Raw genomic sequence first — 19,290 nt, 5'->3', positions numbered from 1 at the left:
TGCTGTGGATGTGTGAGCCAGCCAGAACTGGAAGATAAGAGAATTCACAGACAAAGCAACTTTGCAAGATAGGAAACACCGTACTCATTCTGTTCCTAGGCTTAGAAGAGTGAGCCAAGGCTGGGTACCAGTGGCTCCCACTTGTAATCCTACCTAGTCAGCAGACTGGGTTCCGGGGGATTGTGATTTAAAGCCAACCTAGGTAGAAAAGTCCAAAAGTTTCCATCTCCACATAGTCATTAAGAAGCTGCCTGAAGTTGGTCATTTATGTCTCATGGCTGTAGTCCTAGCTACACAGGAAGCTGAGATCTGAATAACTCAGCTGGAAGCCAGTCTGGGCAGGAAAGTATGTAAAATTCATCTCCAACTAACCACCAAATAGCTGGAAGTGGAGCTGTGGTTCAAATAGTAGAACACCAGCCTTGATCAAAAAAGATAAGGGACAGCACTGAAGCCTTGGGTTCAAGCCTTAGAATGGACACAAAAATTAGGAGGAGAAAAAAGAGGAAGAAGAGGAGAAAGAGGAGGAAGAGGAAGAACCAATTTGCATGATCCCCAAACATCTCTCTAGAAACTTCTGGGGGATTTGATCTCTGAGTCAATTCCTGATTGGTGTAAAATTACCTGAAGAGTGGGTGTGGAGACACTAGGATTGTGGGATGGTAATCCTAAAGCTGATGAATTTTAAGCACAAAAGCCAGATACTTTCTTTGTATGCTAATGGACAACCTTAAACTCCAGAAGGGACTAGGACCTCCACGTGTCTATTCTTGGGGGCTACAGAATCTTCTGGCAAAATTCATGTTCTCATGTATTCATCAGGACACCAGCAAGTTTGTCCAGTAGCAAGGAGACATTCCCAACATTTTTGGGCTCCCCCCCACACCCCCAGTCCTAGGGCTTGAACTCCCCAAGCCTCTTTGTATTACTTGAGCCACAGCACCACAATTGGCTTTTTCTGAGTAGTTTATTGGAAATAGGAGTTTCATGGACTTTCCTGTACAGGCTGGCTTTGAACTGCAATCCTCAGGTCTCAGCCTCCTGAGTAACTGGAATTACAGGGGTGAGCTACTGGCACCTAGCTCCAACAGTTTCTTTCAACCTTGGCTCAAGATAAAACAAAGGTAAAGTTACTTCACTGAAATAGGGGCCTTATCTCTTCCTTCACAGCACATTCTAACAGCATGTTTGTACTTGTTCTTGATTCTCTGAGCATACAATAAAGGTCCTTCAAAGGAAAAGCAGGTTCAATGAGTCTCTCAAAAAACTTGCTTAACACAAGTTTAACACACAAGCTCAGTTGTCTGGGGTAGTTTCTTTCTTTAAAACAAGAAAGGCAACTTTCTGTGTGACAATAATGTCCTGAAAGAAATGACTGTGGTTCATGCACGTTTAGGTGCTGCTCTGCTGTATGAGGGCTGGGCTCTGGAATTGTTCACACTGATGGTACCTTGAAGGTTGACTAATGCCTTGGTGTCCTGAAGGAGTGAATTGTTTGAAGGAAATTATGTATGCGGCACAATGACAAGAAAGATGGATGAGCTAGATGCAGTGGCTCATACCTGCAATCCCAGATACTCCTGAGGTGATTAGGAAGATTGGAGGTTCAAGGCCAACCTGGGTAAAAAGTTAGCAAGCAGGAACACATGGCAACTGATAAACTGGGCATGGTGGTATACATCTGCACTCCCAGCTATGATAAAGAACAAATAGGTGGATCATAGTCCAGGACACAAAAGTAAGAACCTATTCAAAAACTAACTAAAACATAAAAGGCTGGGGGTATGGCTCAAGGGATAGAATACTTGTTTATCTAGCCTGATTTCAAACCCAAGTATTGCCAAACCAAACAAAGGAAGAAAGAAAGAAAGAAAGAAAGAAAGAAAGAAAGAAAGAAAGAAAGAAAGAAAGAAAGAAAGAAAGAAAGAAAGAAAGAAAGAAAGAGAAAGAGAGAAAGAGAAAGAAAGAGAGAAAGAGAAAGAAAGAGAGAAAGAAAGAAAGAAAGAAAGAGACACGATTTTTAAAAGGAAAGGTCAGAGTGAACACTAACTTGGAAAATACTAAGAAGACAGTATAAGATAAGGAGAGGAAGACAGAGAGGAGGGGAGAAGAAGGTGAGGAATGAGGGGAGCTAGCTGGCTGTGGAAATGTAGGATAGAAGAGAAATGGAAGAAAAGAGGTCTAGCAATTACTAAAGGTCCTTTGTGCAGACAAGAGGGTCCGAATAACCATATCAAGTCAGGCAAAGACACTTCGTTGGGGTTTTGAACAACTAGATCTACTAAAAATCCTTCAGGAACATATGCTAGCCTCGGGGGGAGGGGGGAGAGCTAAGATCAAGACCAAGCTCTCTCAGTGCCCAAATGACTGGGGTAAAAAAAATCGACAAAGCAGATGATTGGCAAATGGATGGAGAAAGGCAGATTTGGAAAACAACAAACAAACAAACAAAAACAACAACCAGAGGCAACTATGTCCACTGAGTACGTGCTCCTCTGTGGTTTCTGCAGGTGCCCAACCCCAGGCCCTTCACCGTCCTCATCTGATTGCCTGGCATCAGGCACTCTTGGCAAAGCTCACCCTTCACCCCACAGAGCCAGTTTTCCTGCCAACTCACCAGCTATCTCAGATTGTAAAGATTCTGAGGCTGTGACAGAAGTGACACTCAGGAGGGAATGAGGAAGAAGCATGTTTTATTCACTCTGGGCAACCAACCAGAACTCTCTTGCTAATTTGTTGAGCTACTTTAGGTCGGTCCCGTTCCATCGACATCCAATCTGGATGTGTTGGGACAGAGGCCACCTTCTTTGATTGGCCGGTGATACCTTCCTAATTTCACTGAGTGATCATGACTCCAGTGTGCTCTGTGTTGGGACACAAAGCTCGTATGGTTGATTCGCAATATTATAAGGTAATACCCAGAAGTCACACTTATGGCTAATATGCCTGAATGTTTGACTCAGAAAGGGGAGGACAATCAGCATAAGTGGTGGTCTCCTCAGAGACTATGTTACAGCTTACTAGTTTTCCTACAGATCTAATAAATGTCCAGGGGGAAAAATGGCTTAATGAGAAGTAGCAACATGAGAGGCAGAGAATGTCAAGAAGAAAAGAAGGATTATAGAAAATTTCCAAGAGTACACATGCCTGTAATACAAGCTACTTGGGAGGCAGATATTGGGAGGACTGTGGTTCAAGGCTATCCTGTACAGAAAGTTAAAAAGACTCTATCTTATCAACAAATAAACCAGGTATGATGGCATGCACCTGCCATCCCCGTTACACTGGAGACTTAGATAGGAGGACTGCAATGTGAGGCTAGTCCCTGGCAAAAACAGACCTTACCTGAAAAATAACTGAGGTGTGGCTCACATGGTAGAGAGCCTGCCTAGCCAGTCTAAGGCTCTGAGTCCTCAACTGTAGCACAATCAAAAAAGAAGAAGAAACAGAAGAGGGAGAGGAGCAGGGAAAGGGGGAGGAGGGGGATGAGAATGAGAAGAAGGAGGAGGGAAAACAAAGAGCCATTGGGGGTAACATGGCAGAGGAGAGATTCAGGAGAAACCAGAGGTTATTCTGACCCAGCACAGGCTACTGAGCTGGTGGCAGTCAATGGAAAAGGGCAGATTTCCAGATAGAGCTGGAATCTGAGCCGTCATGGGATAAAGAATTTAACCTGCAACCTGGAACAAATCTGGGGTCCAAGCCGAAACACTCAGCTTCGTCAGAAGAGCCACAAGAGAAGGCCACATTTGCCTGCCAGGATGGGGGAAGCACAGGAACAGAAAAGGCGCGATGGTGGAATTAAGCCATGCTCTGCTGACTAAGTGACCTATTCTCCAAGGCCACTTCCACGCCAGCTCAGAGTTGAGCAGTTGCACTAAGGATGGCAAGGCCCACAGAGCCTAAAATGTCCCGTCACATGAAAAGTCCCCTCGCCTTGATCCTGGATGGATTTGGGCAGAAGGCAAACAGAGATCCATTAAAAAAAAAAATTCCTGCTAGAGAACCAGATCCGTTTCTCTTCACAAATGACTAAACAAAAGGTATGGGGACCACAAGGGCCTCTAAAAAGCCACATCGCATTTTGAAAAAAAATACGTTAAGCTGGGTGGCTCACGCCTGTCATCCTAGCTACTCAAGAGACTGAGATCTGAGCATCTTGGTTCAAAACCAGCCCCGGCAGGAAAGGCTGTGAGCCTCTTATCTAAAATTGACTACCTTAAAACCAGACATTAAGGTATAAGTCAAGTGCTAAGGTACTAGCCTTGGGAAAAAGCTAAGGGACAGTGCCCAGGCCCCGAGTTCAAGCCCCAGCATAAAAAAAAAGAAAAAAGAAAAGGTATGGTCCAATGCTTTTGAGAGGCCTTTGAGAAGCTCTCACTAAGTGGTTCCCGGGCTCCAGGAGGCCAAGAAATGAGATAAATTTTGAAACCTGGCACTGACCAGTTGATTTGCACATTTATTTGAGGCTAAGGTGGAGATTGTGGGCATTTGGGCATACACATTGCAATCTAACACACACGATAATGTCTTCATGATGAGTCCACATTAGTTATAAATGTGTGTGTATGCGCACGGGTGGTTATTTATATATCATACCAATAATTTAACAATAATTTGCACCCAAATTCTGATTAATGTGTATGCACTTTCAATTCCTGGGTGCACTAACGAGCAAATTTTTTCATATGCAACTGTAGGCTCATGCCTACAAGCCTAGCCTCTTAGGAGGCCGAGATCTGAGGATCACAATTTGAAGCCAGCCTGGCCAGGAAAGTCTATGAGACTCTTACCTCCAATTAACCAGTAAAAAGCTGGACGTGAAAGTGTGGCTCAAGAGGTAGAGAGCCATCCTTGAGCAAAAAACCTAAGCAAGAACTCAAGTCCCTGAGTTCAAGTCCCCTCACCCCCACTCACAATATACACATACATGCACATACACCAAGATCTTTTATTTCTCCATACAACTTGTCAGATACCATCCACTAGCCCTGCCAAACTGAGGATGCTGGGTTCTTGCCCAAATCTATCTGAGAAGGACATGAGAGAAGGAAGGGTACTTGCAGACCAGGCAACATGGACCAGTTATCCATGGCACTAGTTTATATCACCACAGTGTGAGCATCTGTAAATGTGGTATGTGATCTCCAGCCCTCCTCACCGTTACCTTTTCTGAACGTCTCCCTGTTTTCCTCTACTTCTCTGTTGACTCGATTCTGTTCTGGTTCAATGGCAGGCCCCTGGTCCTCAAGTTCATCTTCGGTTTCATCATCGCTATAAGGAACCACTTCATCATTTGGCTGAGAATCCTCATCGAATGTTGTTTCCGAGTCTCTCTCTGTGCTCATTCTGCTGGCAACTGGCAACTACCTAGTTGTAAATGAAGGGAGATCTTAGTGAATGATGATTCCTGTCCAGTTGGAGGCTATAGCTTGTCTGCATTCTGTTACAACACCTCTTTTCAGAATATCATTTTATATACATGTAAATATTTCTGAAGAACCCCAAAGCTCAACATGTAAGCAAAAACATTTAAAGCATTTGTAACTGGTTAGATGCTTAGGTAAGAATTACAAAAACAACCCTCAAAATGTACACTTGCAACACCTTTTAACTCTGTGTGTGTGTTGGGGGGTGTACTGGAGCTTGAATGCAGGGCCTCACACTGTCACTTGGCTTTTTCATTCAAGGCTGGTGTTCTGGTATTCTATCACTTGAGCTACACTTCAACTTCTAGCTTTTTTCTAGTTAATTGGAGATGTATTTTAGATTTGTGATCCTCAGATCTCAGCCTCCTGAAAAGCTAGGATTACAGGTGTGAGCCACCAGCACTTGCCTAGCAAAAAAGCTCACCAACAAAAAATAGAAATAGACTAAAAATATTGAAGAATGGCTCATATAGAGAAAGTACTGTTTGGTAAAAGGGCTTCATGGTCTGGTGTGGTCACATATTTATTTGCATTATGGGTTCATGGACTTCCATTTCTACTGTGGATTACTGGCAGAGTTGGAAAACTTCTGCATTAAGAGATATGGTTCCTAGGCCTGGCACTAATGGCTCATACCTATAACCCTTGCTACCTAGAAGGCTGAAATCTGAGGATTTTGAGTTAAAGCCAGCATGGGCAGAAAAACCCATGAGACTCATCTCCAATGTAAGAAGTTTGAAATGGAGGTGTAGCTCAAGTAGTAGAATGACAGCTTTGAGCAAAAATGCCAAGTGATAGCATAAGACCCTGAGTTCAAGCCTCAGTACCAACATACACATACATACATACATACACACCACACACGTACACATACATGCAGACAGAGAGAGAGAGTGAGAGAGAGAGAGAGATCTGGTTCCTGCTAATGACAACAGGCTGAAAGTTTATTCTGTAACACAATTTAAAGACACCCCTAGATGGTCAAGAATTACTAATGACTTTCAGGGCACACTCCCTCACCTTCCTATCTTCCTATCAGTACCTACTCTTTCCTATGTAGAGTTGATTTGTATGTCTACTACTGGATAAAGTGGTTCTACACAAGGACACCTGACATATTTATATTGGGAAAATGTTTGCACAGATACCTCAGGTTGCTTAAGGACAGCCTTATTACTCTATTTACACAACCATCACCCAGCCATGTACTCAGTATGATAACTGATAATGGCTCACATTATTTAGTGCTAACTGTACACCAGGTCCTGCACTAAAGGCTTTGTAGATATTGGCCCTTTGAAACTTCTTCCATTACTGTGAAGAACTGTTAGTCAGTAGGTCAGTTGGTCTGTCAGTCTGTCCATCTGTCTGTCTGTCTCTCTCTTCAACATTAAAGTCTCCTTCCACTAGTAGCATTGAATGGTCATCTGTATGACTGGCCTACTGACCACTGACATTTCGGTTTCCTTCCTGGCACTTACCACAACTTATAAAAATATACACTTGATTTATTGCCTGTCACTTGCCTGTCCCTCTAGACCACAAGCTCTAGGAGAACAGCCCAGCCTAAGAAGACTCAACACCTTACAGTTGGCACCCAGAGACCTGAACACAGAACCAGGCAGCCTTCAATACTGTCTTGGAGGTCTTCAGAAGTTGTTTACTACCAAATTCTTTGCCATTTCCCCACTGTTCATCCCTACTACACAACAGCAGATGCCAGTAATCCCGGATGAAGGGTAAAAGCTTGAGGGCAGTAAGGAGGGAAAAGAGGAACAGACAAGTTCACAGCTCCTATAAGATGTAACTTCTTTTTTTTGAAGTCTAATTCATTCAGGTCACCAAAAACATACTGCTCAAGGTTTTACCCTGTTTACATAACTAGGTTAGGCTTCTGTAAAGGTATCAAAAGGTGAAGACCTATCTTCCTTGTTTATCCTAATAACCCAGCACCAGCTCCATGGTGGGTCACAGAGGTGTCCATTTTGTCCTTGTCCTTAAGAAGCTAATCATCTAGACACAAGTTGGTAAATTACAACCCTGGGCTAAGTTTGGTCCATTGTCTTTTTCCTAAAGTTTTATTGGAATGAACCCTTGTTCACTCATTTACACATTGTCTGAAGCTACTTTTGCACTCATGGCAGATCAGAATATGATATTCACTATAAGCTCATAGGCCTCAAAGCCTGAAGTACTTACTATCTATACTGTCTCTATAGAAAAAGCCTGTTGATTCCAGGACTAAAATGAAAGATAGTAAGATACAAAAAGCAAACAAAGTGATCACTAACATGTCCACAGTCAGATAAAGTCTGCAACCAACTGGGTAAAGCCTATATGCCTTGGAAATGTAAAACGAACTAGGGGGAGGACGGGAGGAGAAGTTTCTAAATAATAGACTGCTCTGATTTGGGAATGTTACCCCTTTAATTGTTTCAAAGCTGTATCACAAAGAAAACACATAACTTCAAATGCCAGCAGGCTTATTTGTGGAAGGCTGCTGTCAGTACACCAGTAACTCCTCATGTCCAGTTCAATATATTATGGTATTACTAGTTCATGCGTTTAAAACTATACATGGAAAGTAAAAGTGTAAACTGGCTGGGCATCATTGGCTCACACCTGTAATCCTAGGTACTCTGAGGATCACAGAATAGGAAAGTTGACAAGATTATTTCCAGTAAACTACTCAAAAAAAAAAAAAGCCAGAAGTGGAGTTGTGGCTTAAGTGGTAGAGTGCTAGCTTCGAGTAAAAGAAACTCAGGGACAGCGCCTAACCCCTGAATTCAAGCCCAGGACCAGCACGTGTATGTGCACACATTCAGACACACACACACAGATCAAGATGAGTCAAGATGATGACCAGATATATAATAGGCCATCAGGAAACAGAGCTGGGTTTAGGAGATGACAAACTTTCTGGCCACACTCCTGGCACAATGGTCCTGCTTCAAGTACTGCTGCTGTCCTGGCTCTTGTTAGAGCCACCCACACACTGAGAATGGGGACAGTTCTTTGGGCAGGACTTAGGAGAAAGAATATGGGACCAGAATCAGAGTTGGCTCTACTATTCTCTAGCTTATAACTTCAGCAAATCATTGAACATTTGGAAGTTTACATTTTCCATCAGGAGGTGAAAAATGTGAGAAAAACAAATAGATTTCCCATATCACAAGGGTTAATTTAGATAACTAATGGTTATAAAAAAAACATTCCTAGATATGTCTAGGATGTCTAGATAGTCCATCTTAAGTTCCATTCCCTGCTTCTGTTTGTTCTTGAAAAATAAAGACTTACAAGATGAAGATTCACAGATAAAACCCATCAGGAGAAAGGGGACTCCGGGTCTTCTCCTCTGGCCTTTACTTGCCCCTCCCCGAGAAAAGTGCCTTCACAGAGGTAGTGGTCATACCTACCAGCTTACTAGCAGCCAGCCACTAGTTTGGAGGTGATTTGTCCCCCAAGAGTCCTTGAGTTGGAGACTGGGACCATTAAGAGGTGAGGCTTAGGTCAGTGGGGGTGGAGGGGTTGTACATGGAAGATACTGAGGAACTTCTCATGGGACTGAGGTTAATTATCTTGAGAGGATTGTTAGAAAAACCTGAATCTGGGCCTCCTACTCCCAGCTTCTTTCTGGCTTCTGATTTAAGATATAATTCCAGGCTCCTGCTGCTGCTCCTATATTGCAATCCAGAATAAGAAGATGGCCCCATGGGGGATAGCCCCTGCCAGAGCCCCTGCCTTCACTGAAGCCTTTTGAGGAATCTTGAAACAGAGGATCTGGCTCAGCTGGACTCAGACATGTGTTCCACAAACTGAGAGACTGCAGATGTGCATTAGTGTAAGCTGCTATGCTTTGGGTGCTCTATAGCATTAGGTAACTAACACACACAATCCTCATAGTAATAATTCTATAATAAGACACATCCAATGTGGCCACTGTTATTTCCAAACTATTCCAAAGAGCCCTCATCTTAAAGTCAGCTGAACTCCTCTCTTTTTCTCCTGGTTAGTGTAGACACATGCCACATTCTGGAATCTGTTCAACGTTCTTGAAAAGAAAAATTTGCCAAGCCTAATGACTATTGTAATTAGATGACAAATCTCATGAAGCAATAGGGATAAAATATATGTAGGATCAAGATTAAATTTAAACTTTATACTGTTATAGAAACAACATAATCACAGCTCCCCAGAAACATGGGATTATACTTTTAATTTTCTTTCCAAATCCAAGCCAAAAAACCTAAAAACCTGGGATAACAAATATGAGATAAAACTGTCCCACTGCAGGGACAATTCAGGCAGGACCTGTAACTTAGGATAGAAAAGGCTTCTTTGGGTCACAGCTTCAGCCTCTGCTCCTTAGAAACTGTCCTCAAAACAATTATTATCAAGGAAGACTGACTACTATTTTATACCACTCAGCTCACATTAAGTACTACATGAAAAGATGGTGGCCAAAACCTTGACACTTCAACCCTTCAGAAAAGAGTAGTTGTGTTCATCTCCTGGATGAAGCTTAAAGGATTTCTTGGCCCAACTCTTTCATGACCTCCTGAATATATGATGTTTCTTTTTTTTTCTTATTTGACTTATTTTTTTATTTTTTTAAATTTTCTTTAAGTAGTTGTACAAAGAAGTTCCCATTCTACAAAACAGTATGTGAATACAAAGTGTCTGACAACATTGTCACCCATCTCTCTTAACCTGATGCTTCTTTTGGTAATACAGTGCAACCGCCTAATGTTCTCAAAAGATCACACAGTCTCATACAGGACTCTGAAGTATGTGTCTTAGCATTACCATTGTCATTTTACCACTGAGTCCATTGAAATCAGGACTTACCCAGAGTTCCTTGCTAAGGAACCCTGACCACCTGGTCAGATTCTGGTCTTCTCTCCACATATCTGAACTCTATGTGGTTCAGTGAACACATGGTGGATTCAGACTTCAGTTCAAGTTCTGCCCACTCCCTGATTCCAAATATCAACTGCCTTCTTCATTCTACACACCAACTATGTCAGTCAGCTTTCCATTACTGTGACAAGGTACCTGTGATAATCAGCCTCAGAAGAAGAAAGGTTTTCTTTGCTCATAGTCGGGAGGCTTCAACCCAAGGTTGGTTGTCTTGTTTATCCAAGGCCATACATTATGATTGGGAGCACATGGCAGAGGAAGCATGTTTATCTCATGGTGGCCAGGAAGTAAAAGAGAGACAGGAAAAGATCAGGGTCCCCATATCCACTTCAGGGCATGCCAGCAGTGGGAACGAACTTTGTTCTATCAGGCTCTATCTCCTAAAGATTCCACCCCTTCCCAATAGTGATAGAGAGGAATCCAGCTCCAAACTACAGCACCTACTTCAACCATAAGAAAAATCTAAGCAAAGGAAAACTTGAGTCAAATAAATCAAACTTCACAGTCTATAGGCAGATCTATCCTATACCAGTGAGTTATAAAAGCTAAGACGCTTCTAAATGTATATTGCATAAATTGGTCATGATTCCTGAGATGATTTTTTTAAAAATATGTTTGTTTTTCAGTTCTGAGGACCTCAGTACTTGCTAATCGGGTTCTCTGCTACTTGAGCCACATCCCCAGCCTTTAAAAAATTATTTTTCAAATAGGGTCTTGGGATTTTGCCCAGGGCCAGTATTGAACCATAATCTCCCTATCTGTACCTCTATGTGTAATTTATGAATTATAGGTACATACCAGTATACTTTGGCTTCTTGGCTAAAATGAGATTTTGCTAACTTTTTGCTTGGGCTGGCTTCAAACCATGATCCTCCTGACCTCCACCTCCCATGTCAGGATCACAGACCACCACATCCAGCTGGATGACATGAGAGCCACAGAGGTAATGAGAGACTCAGGGAGAGGGGAATTTCCAAGCATGAGAATACAGCTAGAATACAGACTTGATGGCAGAAAGATACAATGGACGGACCAAGTACTAGCCCATGGGTACAAGAGCAAAGAGTGAAGACGGCCGGCTAGAATAATCTCTCCACCTGCACCCTCCCCCCCCCCCCCCGCCCCCACCACACACAACGTGTTCTTGACACCCTTCATTTCAGATACTGGGGAAAACACTGAAGATATTTGTCTACCAGGGAGGAGAATGTGGTGAGCACAGTACTCATCTGGGAGAGGGCAATAAGTGGGAAGGTGGCCGCAGGGCAGGCAGGGCATTCAGAAGTTACTGAGCAGCTCCTGGCCACAGTTCATCTTCTGTAAAACCTTGTGGCTCCATCTTTCCTCTTTACCTCCCGTAGCCACAACCAGCAATAACACTCAGGGTAGAAAGCCAGCCCCAGCCAGAGGCTGTAAGGGTGGAACTAGGGTGGGGGCAGCTAGAAGAATGTGTTTAACATCAGGACAGGGTGGGGCTGTCTTTCCTTTGTCTGGAAAATGAAGGGAAAAAAGTACACAAGAAGACTAGAACTGGTTCCCAGAAAATAATAATACCAAAACTCCCCAAATGTTTATTTTGGAGACTCAGCCAGATCCACTAAGTACTTTGATAATAAATGATGAACGTTACCAGGAGAAAATCATTGTAATTTTTCCATTGAAGGTTCCTCCTTATTGATTAGGTATAATGGTTCCATATTTACTCCAATACTATCGCCACTGTATTAGGTCTTAAAATTATACTCATGCTTAAGTAATGTAAAGTATCAAAGAAGCTTTGTTACTGGCAGATAATAGGGAAGCAAAACCACTAGGGTGAAATAAGGCAATGGAGTTGACTCGAAAGAGTCATCAAGCTATTTCTGTAAAGATTACACTATAGAAAGATGTAAGAATTGGCACAGATTTCCAGAACTAAATATCAGCTTTAAAAATTTCCATCTCCAAAGAATTTATATTCTTTGTTCAGATCCAATAGGAACAGCTTGTTTCAATAAATGAGTAGCACAGACAGATATGGTAAATAAATAAGAATAAGAGACTCGCATAGAAAAGATTACTCTTGCTGGGTGTTGGTGACTCACACCTATAATCCTTGCTATGCAGGAAGATGATTTCTGAGGATCTTGGTTCAAAGCCAGTCCAGGCAGACAAATCCAAGAGACTCATTTCAAATAACCAGTTAAAAGCCAAACGCTGAGGTGTGGCTCAAGTAGCAGAGTACAGGCCCTGAGCAAAAAAGCCTATCAAGATTGCAAGGTACCAGAATGCCTGTGGCTCACACCTATAATCCTAGCTACTCAGGAGGCTGAGATCTGAGGATCATGGTTCAAAGCCAGCCTGGGCATTAAAGTCTGTGAGACTCTTATCTTCAATAAACCACTCAGAAAACTGGAAGTGGCTGTAGCTCAAGTGGTAGAGTGCTAGCCTTGAGCTGAAGAGCTGAGGGACAGTGCTCAGGCCCAGAGTTCAAGCCCCATGGCCAACAAAAAAGAAAAAAAAAAGAGCACAAGGCCTTGAGTTCAAGCCCCAAGTACCAGCAGAAAAAAGAAAAGAAAAAGAAAAAAAGATTAACAGTTTTACACATGCTTATGGTTTGAGCATAGCCATTAAAAACATGACAGCAGCCAGGCACTGGTGGCTCACACCTATAATCTTAGTTACTCTGGAGGCTGAGATTTGAGAATCACAGTGTGAAGCCAGCCCAGGCAGGAAAGTCCCTGAGCCTCATATCTCCAATAAACTACTCAAAAAATGAAAGTAGAGCTGTGGCTTAAGTAGTAGAGCATTACACTTGAGTAAAAGCATATCAGGGCAGATAAGGGACAATGTCCAGGCTCTGAGTTTGAGTTTAAGGCCCAGGACCACAACTACCACCACACACATGCACACATACCCACACATAGTTTTTTGGGGGGGGATCGGTTGCAGGGCTTGAACTCTAGGCCTGGGCGTTATCCCTCAGCTCTTCAGCTCCTGGAGAACACTCTACTACTTGAGCCACAGCAGCACTTCCAGTTTTCTGAGTGATTTACTGGAGATAAAAGAGTCTCACCGACTTTCCTGCCCAGGCTGGCTTTGAACCATGATCCTCAGATCTCAGCCTCCTGAGTAGCCAGGATGACAGGCATGAGCCACCAATGCCTGGCTATACACAAACATTATTTATTTATTTATTTATTTTTATTATTTTTGGGTCCGGTCGTGGGGCCTGAACTCTGGGCCTGGGTGCTGTCCCTCAGCTCTTCAGCTCAAGGCTAGTGCTCTACCACCTGAGCCACAGCACCACTTCCGGCTTTTTTCTTTTTGCTTATGTGGTGCTGAAGAATCAAACCCAAGGCCTCAGGCATGCAAGGCAAGCACTCTACTACTGAGCCAACTTCCCAGCACCCGCCCCCCCCCCCCACATTTTTAAAAGAGCATTTGCACTGAGAGAATTAGGATTAATTGTTTTGCTTTTCAAAATAATAAGCAGTTGATAATTCCTCTCCAGTCCTTATCTTCTGTAGGTGAAGAACCTTCTATTTCTGCCAAAGGCCATTTAATGATCTATACAGGTAGAAAGGCACAGGCAGCTAAGGAAAAACATCATGTGTTCATCCAGACGTACTAAATGAACTTGAAGGCTTAGTTGACCTCGAGCCTATACACTCCCAATCCTGGGAGCAGTTGCTTATACACGAGGCTCATTTCAGGAAATCCTTACAGCACATCTAAAAGGAAGGGATTATTCTTGTCTTGTTAGCTTGGAGAAATTAGGTATCTTTGACCAGGTCTATTTGTCTTTAAATCCCATTTGATCTGTTATAATGCAATTCAACGTGGGAAAAAGCAAATTGTAGCAGAGTATCAGGATGATGCCTGCCTAAGCTTTCTCCATATCATTCCTTTACAAATAACTAAAACAAAGACAGTGTCATAAAAATGGTTGGCTTCATCCAGAGGTGATCTCAGAGTAGAGAGCAGGGATGGCATGCATGACAGGGTAGGAGAGATACAAATTGTGCGTGTTGTCCTTTCTTGCTTTTCTGGTGCATTCATGTACAATTCTAAGGATCATATTTCATGAGGCCTATACCATCTTTTCCTCCCAGAGCCTTTGCTGATTGATAGTCTATGTCAATGAAGCTGCTGACCTACACTACAAATCCATTGGTCTCTGTTCACTGATCTCAGATGCCAATGACATGAAAAAGTAACTGTCTGTAGTAATCCCACCCAGCCCCCCCTTTAATGATCCAGATTCAACTGAAAATCAAATATAAACACACTTCAGGGTGATTGGTACATCAGACATGAGCTGGGCACCGAGCTGCTACCTTTCTTAAACCTACCCAGGGAACCCAGAATGTCTCTAACAGTTCGACAAAACCCCACTTCTCTGTCCATCCAAAAGTTAACACCTTCACAAGGTCCAGATCCCAGAAGTCTAAGGGACAAGGGGCCACATCAGTGACTAATATCACTATCTCCCCTGCTGACGTTAAACCTGTTTTGATTACAAACTTCTTGGAGACAGCAAGATTCACAGCGTCAAGTTTTGAACCAGATCAGACTGCAAAACTCACGGGTAATATTTTTCTATATGTCCCGTGGAAATAATGGCATTTGAGTTGGAAGAACTGCCTGTTGAGGCCTTCAGATTTTGAGCAATTAACAGGAGTGTGTTACCTAGTTTCACCTAAGCGTCTGACACACTGAAGGATTATTATTTTTTTTTTGGTCGGCCATGGGGCTTGAACTCTGGGCCTCGGCGCTGTCCCTCAGCTCTTCAGCTCAAGGCGAGCGCTCTACCACTTGAGCTACAGCGCCACTTCCAGTTTTTCTGGTGGTTTTTTGGAGATAGGAGTCTCACGGTCTCTCCTGCCTGGGCTGGCTTTGAACCGCGATCCTCAGATCTCAGCCTCCTGAGTAGCTAGGATTACAGGCGTGAGCCACCAGCGCCCAGGCTTGAAGGATTTTTGGTAATGCAAATTCAAAGCCTCTGTAGCTCTGAATGGTTCTGTGGTGAGCCCTTTCAGAGGGCTGAGTACAACTCCTATGAATGGAGCTCTGTAGTAAGCATTAGACATGTTTTATCTTATTTTATTTGGCCATGGTCAAATTATTATTCTCCTTTACAGATGAGGATACTGACATTATGAGTGGTTAAGTTCTTTGCCCAAGGATATATACGTGGTAACTGGAATAAAATTCCTTGTCCAAAGTTCATGCTCTTAATCACTTGTTGCCTTAATTATACCTAATAACATCACTGTGAGGTAGGCTGGAGAAAATATAATTAGCCAAGTTTACAGCTGGGAAGACATATAGTTAAAACCCATAGTGGAGTTAAAATCAGTGCACAGAAATCCTGACACTTTCTCATTTCTCCACTCAAGGAGTTACCTCTGTAGAAAGGAAGGAAAGAGAGGATATATATGGATGTGATCTGGGCACCAGTGGCTCACACTTGTAATCCTCAAGAGGCTGAGCTTTAAGGATCACAGTTCCATGTCAAGCAAAACAAAACCAGAAGTGGAGCTGTGGCTCCAGTGTTTCCTTGAGGCAAAAAGCTAAGGGACAGTGCCTACACCCTGAGTTCAAGCCCCAATACTGGCACATACGCATACATGTATACACATTGTGTGCATGCATGCGTGCACATACACACACATACATGTGCACATACAAGGAAGGAAGGAAGAAAGGGAAGAAGGAAGGGGAAGGAAGGAAAAAAGGAAAGGAAAGGAGGCAGTTAGGTCATATGAAGTAATCGGTGGAACCCAATCCAATGACTGACTGGCAGGGTGGGGAATGTCCAACCTAGGGGCTAAATAAGGTCCTTGAAATCATTTTGTTCATGACAAGACAGACACATATGTTTCTCGTCAGCTGCCCTTGGCCATCAGCCTCACTGATGATTTTGTATGACCCACAAATGATGTTATAAATATCCAAATGGCCATTGGCAGAAAAAAGGTTCTCCACCCATGCGTGGGATTTAAACACAAAGACAGAGCTGAAGGAGAAGGGGGTGGGGGGCGAGAGGTAAAGACTGGAACCAGACTACCCCAAGGAGCTCCAGAAATGGTATGGCCCTGCTGACATACTGATTCAGGACTTTCAGCCTTGAGAGCCAAGATGCAATGCATTTATATTGTTGTAAACATTCAGTTTGGGGTGCTTCATTCCCAGCTTCCCTTGCGAGCTCATACTGCATGTACATTTAAGCTTTGAGAGGCTTTTATATTTGCCAAATTTCTACAAATAGACAATGTTGCAGTCAAGTACTACAAATGTGTTATTCTGTGTCTATAAACTCAAAATTTATTTGCCTCCCATGACTGTGTACACCAAAGGAAAATGGAAAAGCTTTGTTATTGTTTTTGTTTGTGTTTTTGTGGGGTTTTGTTTTGTCTTTTCAGCTTAGCAGGTTATATGAGTTATTGGAAGTAAATAACCTAGGGGAGAAAAGAGTGGTATTTAATAAAATAAGAACAGGCTGGCTGCTCAAAGGCCTCTCAAACACGAAAGCCTAATTCAGGCCTTATGCAAACATGGATTCTGATTTGCATTTTAAAAGAAAATATTTATCCCTAAAATCATCCAACCTTTATTGAAACAGCTTTGAAATATTTGAGGGCTTTGAAAAGGTGCTGATGAAATAAATTTTCAACTCCATCTTCCACACCTCACAGCCATAGGAAAAATGCCGAGTCATTCCAGAACTTTCTTCCATTGTGATACTTTCTTCTGTCGCTATTTGCTTTCCCTTTAAGATCTCTGTATGCTCTTCAGGGAGCAGTTGGATGTGGTTGCCAACACTTGGGTTAGAGTGAGCTGTATCTACCCCACCCTCCAGACAAAGGCATATATAAATACAGAGAGAATATATGTTCTTTAAACCTTGAGGTGAAGTAAAATGTAGAACAGCCAACCAAATACTTATTTTCTTTACTGTATTTTCTATTTTTTTTTCTTTTTTACTGTTATTATAGAGGTGATTACGGAGAGGTTAGAGTTACATAAGTCAGGTAAAGAGTACATTTCTTGTTGGACAATGTTACCTCTTCCCTTCCTCTCTCCCAGTTTTTCCCTCCCATCCCACCCACAAGTTGTATAGTTCCATTTTCCATATAGTATCTAGTGAATACTATTTTCTGTGTTCACAGACTTCAACCCCCAGCCCTTGCCAAATGAAAATTACTTTCTTGAATGCAAATGGATTCAAATGACAAAGGAAAAGTACACCTTTAACCCTATTGTTATCATCTGATTTATAACTTATCTTACAGTTACTAATGCTTATGAAAACTCTTGTAATATTTAACATGTGGCTAATCTAAAAAAATTCCCCCAAAATAATCTGAGTTAGGCAAATAACTCTGGGTTGTCCGGAAACACAGACCAGAACGTAGGAAACAGGCTGTCATTGTCCCTGTAGGTCTTGGGAGGAAGTGGGCTCTGGCTGAATTGTCTAGAGAACTCTCCCCTTCCAATCAAGTCAACTGCTGTCCACTACTGTCCACCAGCCTCTATCTTCCTGAGCAAACCCTCAGTTTCCCACCACCAAATCAATGCCAGGATTGAACTTGTAATTTCAACATTCTAATCCCCTCAATTTCCCAGAGCTACTTTTTATAAAGAGAGGAAGGAAATGGAATTAGTGTAAGAATGGACAATAATCAAAGGAGTTGAATAAATCTTCAAACCAGTACACCCAAGCAAGGAACCCAAAGTGGCTGTATACTATGCAACTTGAGAAACAAATAAAAAACCTTCAAATGTCCGTGGCTCACACTTCTAATCTAGCTACTAGGGAGGCTGAGATCTGAAAGTTAAGGTTCAAAGTCAGGCTAAGCAGAAAAGTCTGAGAATCTTAATGTCCAATTAAACACACACACACACACACACACACACACACACACACACACACACACACACACACACACACACACACACACACACACACACACACACACACACACACACACACACACACACACACACACACACACACACACACACAGAGTACTCCAAATAGATTGTGACCTAAACTCATATATTGTTATGTTTGAAAATATTTCAGAGTTGTGACACATGGTCTCTTGGCACATTCAACAATGAAAAGCCAATCCACACTCAAGAGCCAAAGCTGATATTTGGCCACTTTCAAGATTTCCTCCACTAGGCTTGTCTAGTGAAACCGTCCTTATGCTCAACCTGGGCTGTTGCCCCACCCCATGGTCAGAGTCCACGCCTGCCCTTTCCTCCAGCATCTTAGAGCTCCATCCCTGCTGAATGTACAGCTTTCTTCCACCAAATCTAATCCCACACCCAGTAAACAACGTGGCAATGGTGCCTATGTAGATCACTCTGGGCATGTTGGTATACATCACATGAGCATTTAGATGTTCCCAATGCTTGGGACACATGGAAAAGTAGTAATTTAGGTAATCAATAAGAAAGGCTATGAGTGCAAAAGGGATTTAGATTCAGCTGTCTAGATCAAGCATATTTATAACTCAACACCCTTGGCAAATGGCTGCCACAGGTTGAGGACATTAGCAAGCTTTTTCAACTTGTTATTACAGGCTATTGTTCAATTATTTCTGTCATGTTCCACGATGGAACTTCCTAGTTTCACTCTCTAGAAAAAGGTGACCAGCCACCCTCTGGCCATACACAGAGTGCTTCACAAAGACATCATGGCACCTTCATTGCTTTCCTAGATCCCCAGCGCCACATAAAATGACATTGTTATTTGACCTCGAACATGGTGGTTGTTTTGCTCCTATAGAGAGTAAATTCCAAAGCCTGATGATCACGCCCTCTTATTTTTCAAGTGGGTTAAAATTGAGAAATGGTGAAGACAGACAGATGCACGAGGTAAAATCCCAACTCTACTATTTAACTGTTTACAGGACTTCAGACAAAAATGTCCTTACTAAGCCTCTAT

At 42.6% G+C, this 19,290-nt stretch overlaps 1 protein-coding gene across 2 annotated transcripts in view; it reads right to left on the bottom strand.

Moving 5' to 3' along the window:
* Atp8b1 (ATPase phospholipid transporting 8B1) overlaps positions 1-19,290 on the bottom strand; it is a 107,543-nt gene that overhangs the window by 54,828 nt on the left and 33,425 nt on the right. For both annotated transcript variants that reach the window (XM_070029058.1, XM_070029059.1), the window contains exon 2: positions 5,168-5,370. In XM_070029058.1, coding sequence (XP_069885159.1) covers positions 5,168-5,348 — 181 coding nt within the window. In that variant the 5' untranslated portion in view covers positions 5,349-5,370. The remainder of the gene's footprint in view (positions 1-5,167; positions 5,371-19,290) is intronic.

The sequence above is a fragment of the Dipodomys merriami genome, unplaced genomic scaffold, assembly GCF_024711535.1.
Source record: "Dipodomys merriami isolate MVZ:Mamm:240054 unplaced genomic scaffold, mDipMer1.0.p SCAF_2, whole genome shotgun sequence".
Classification (NCBI taxonomy): Eukaryota; Metazoa; Chordata; class Mammalia; order Rodentia; family Heteromyidae; genus Dipodomys; species Dipodomys merriami.
This window is presented reverse-complemented; position numbering and strand designations above follow the sequence as displayed.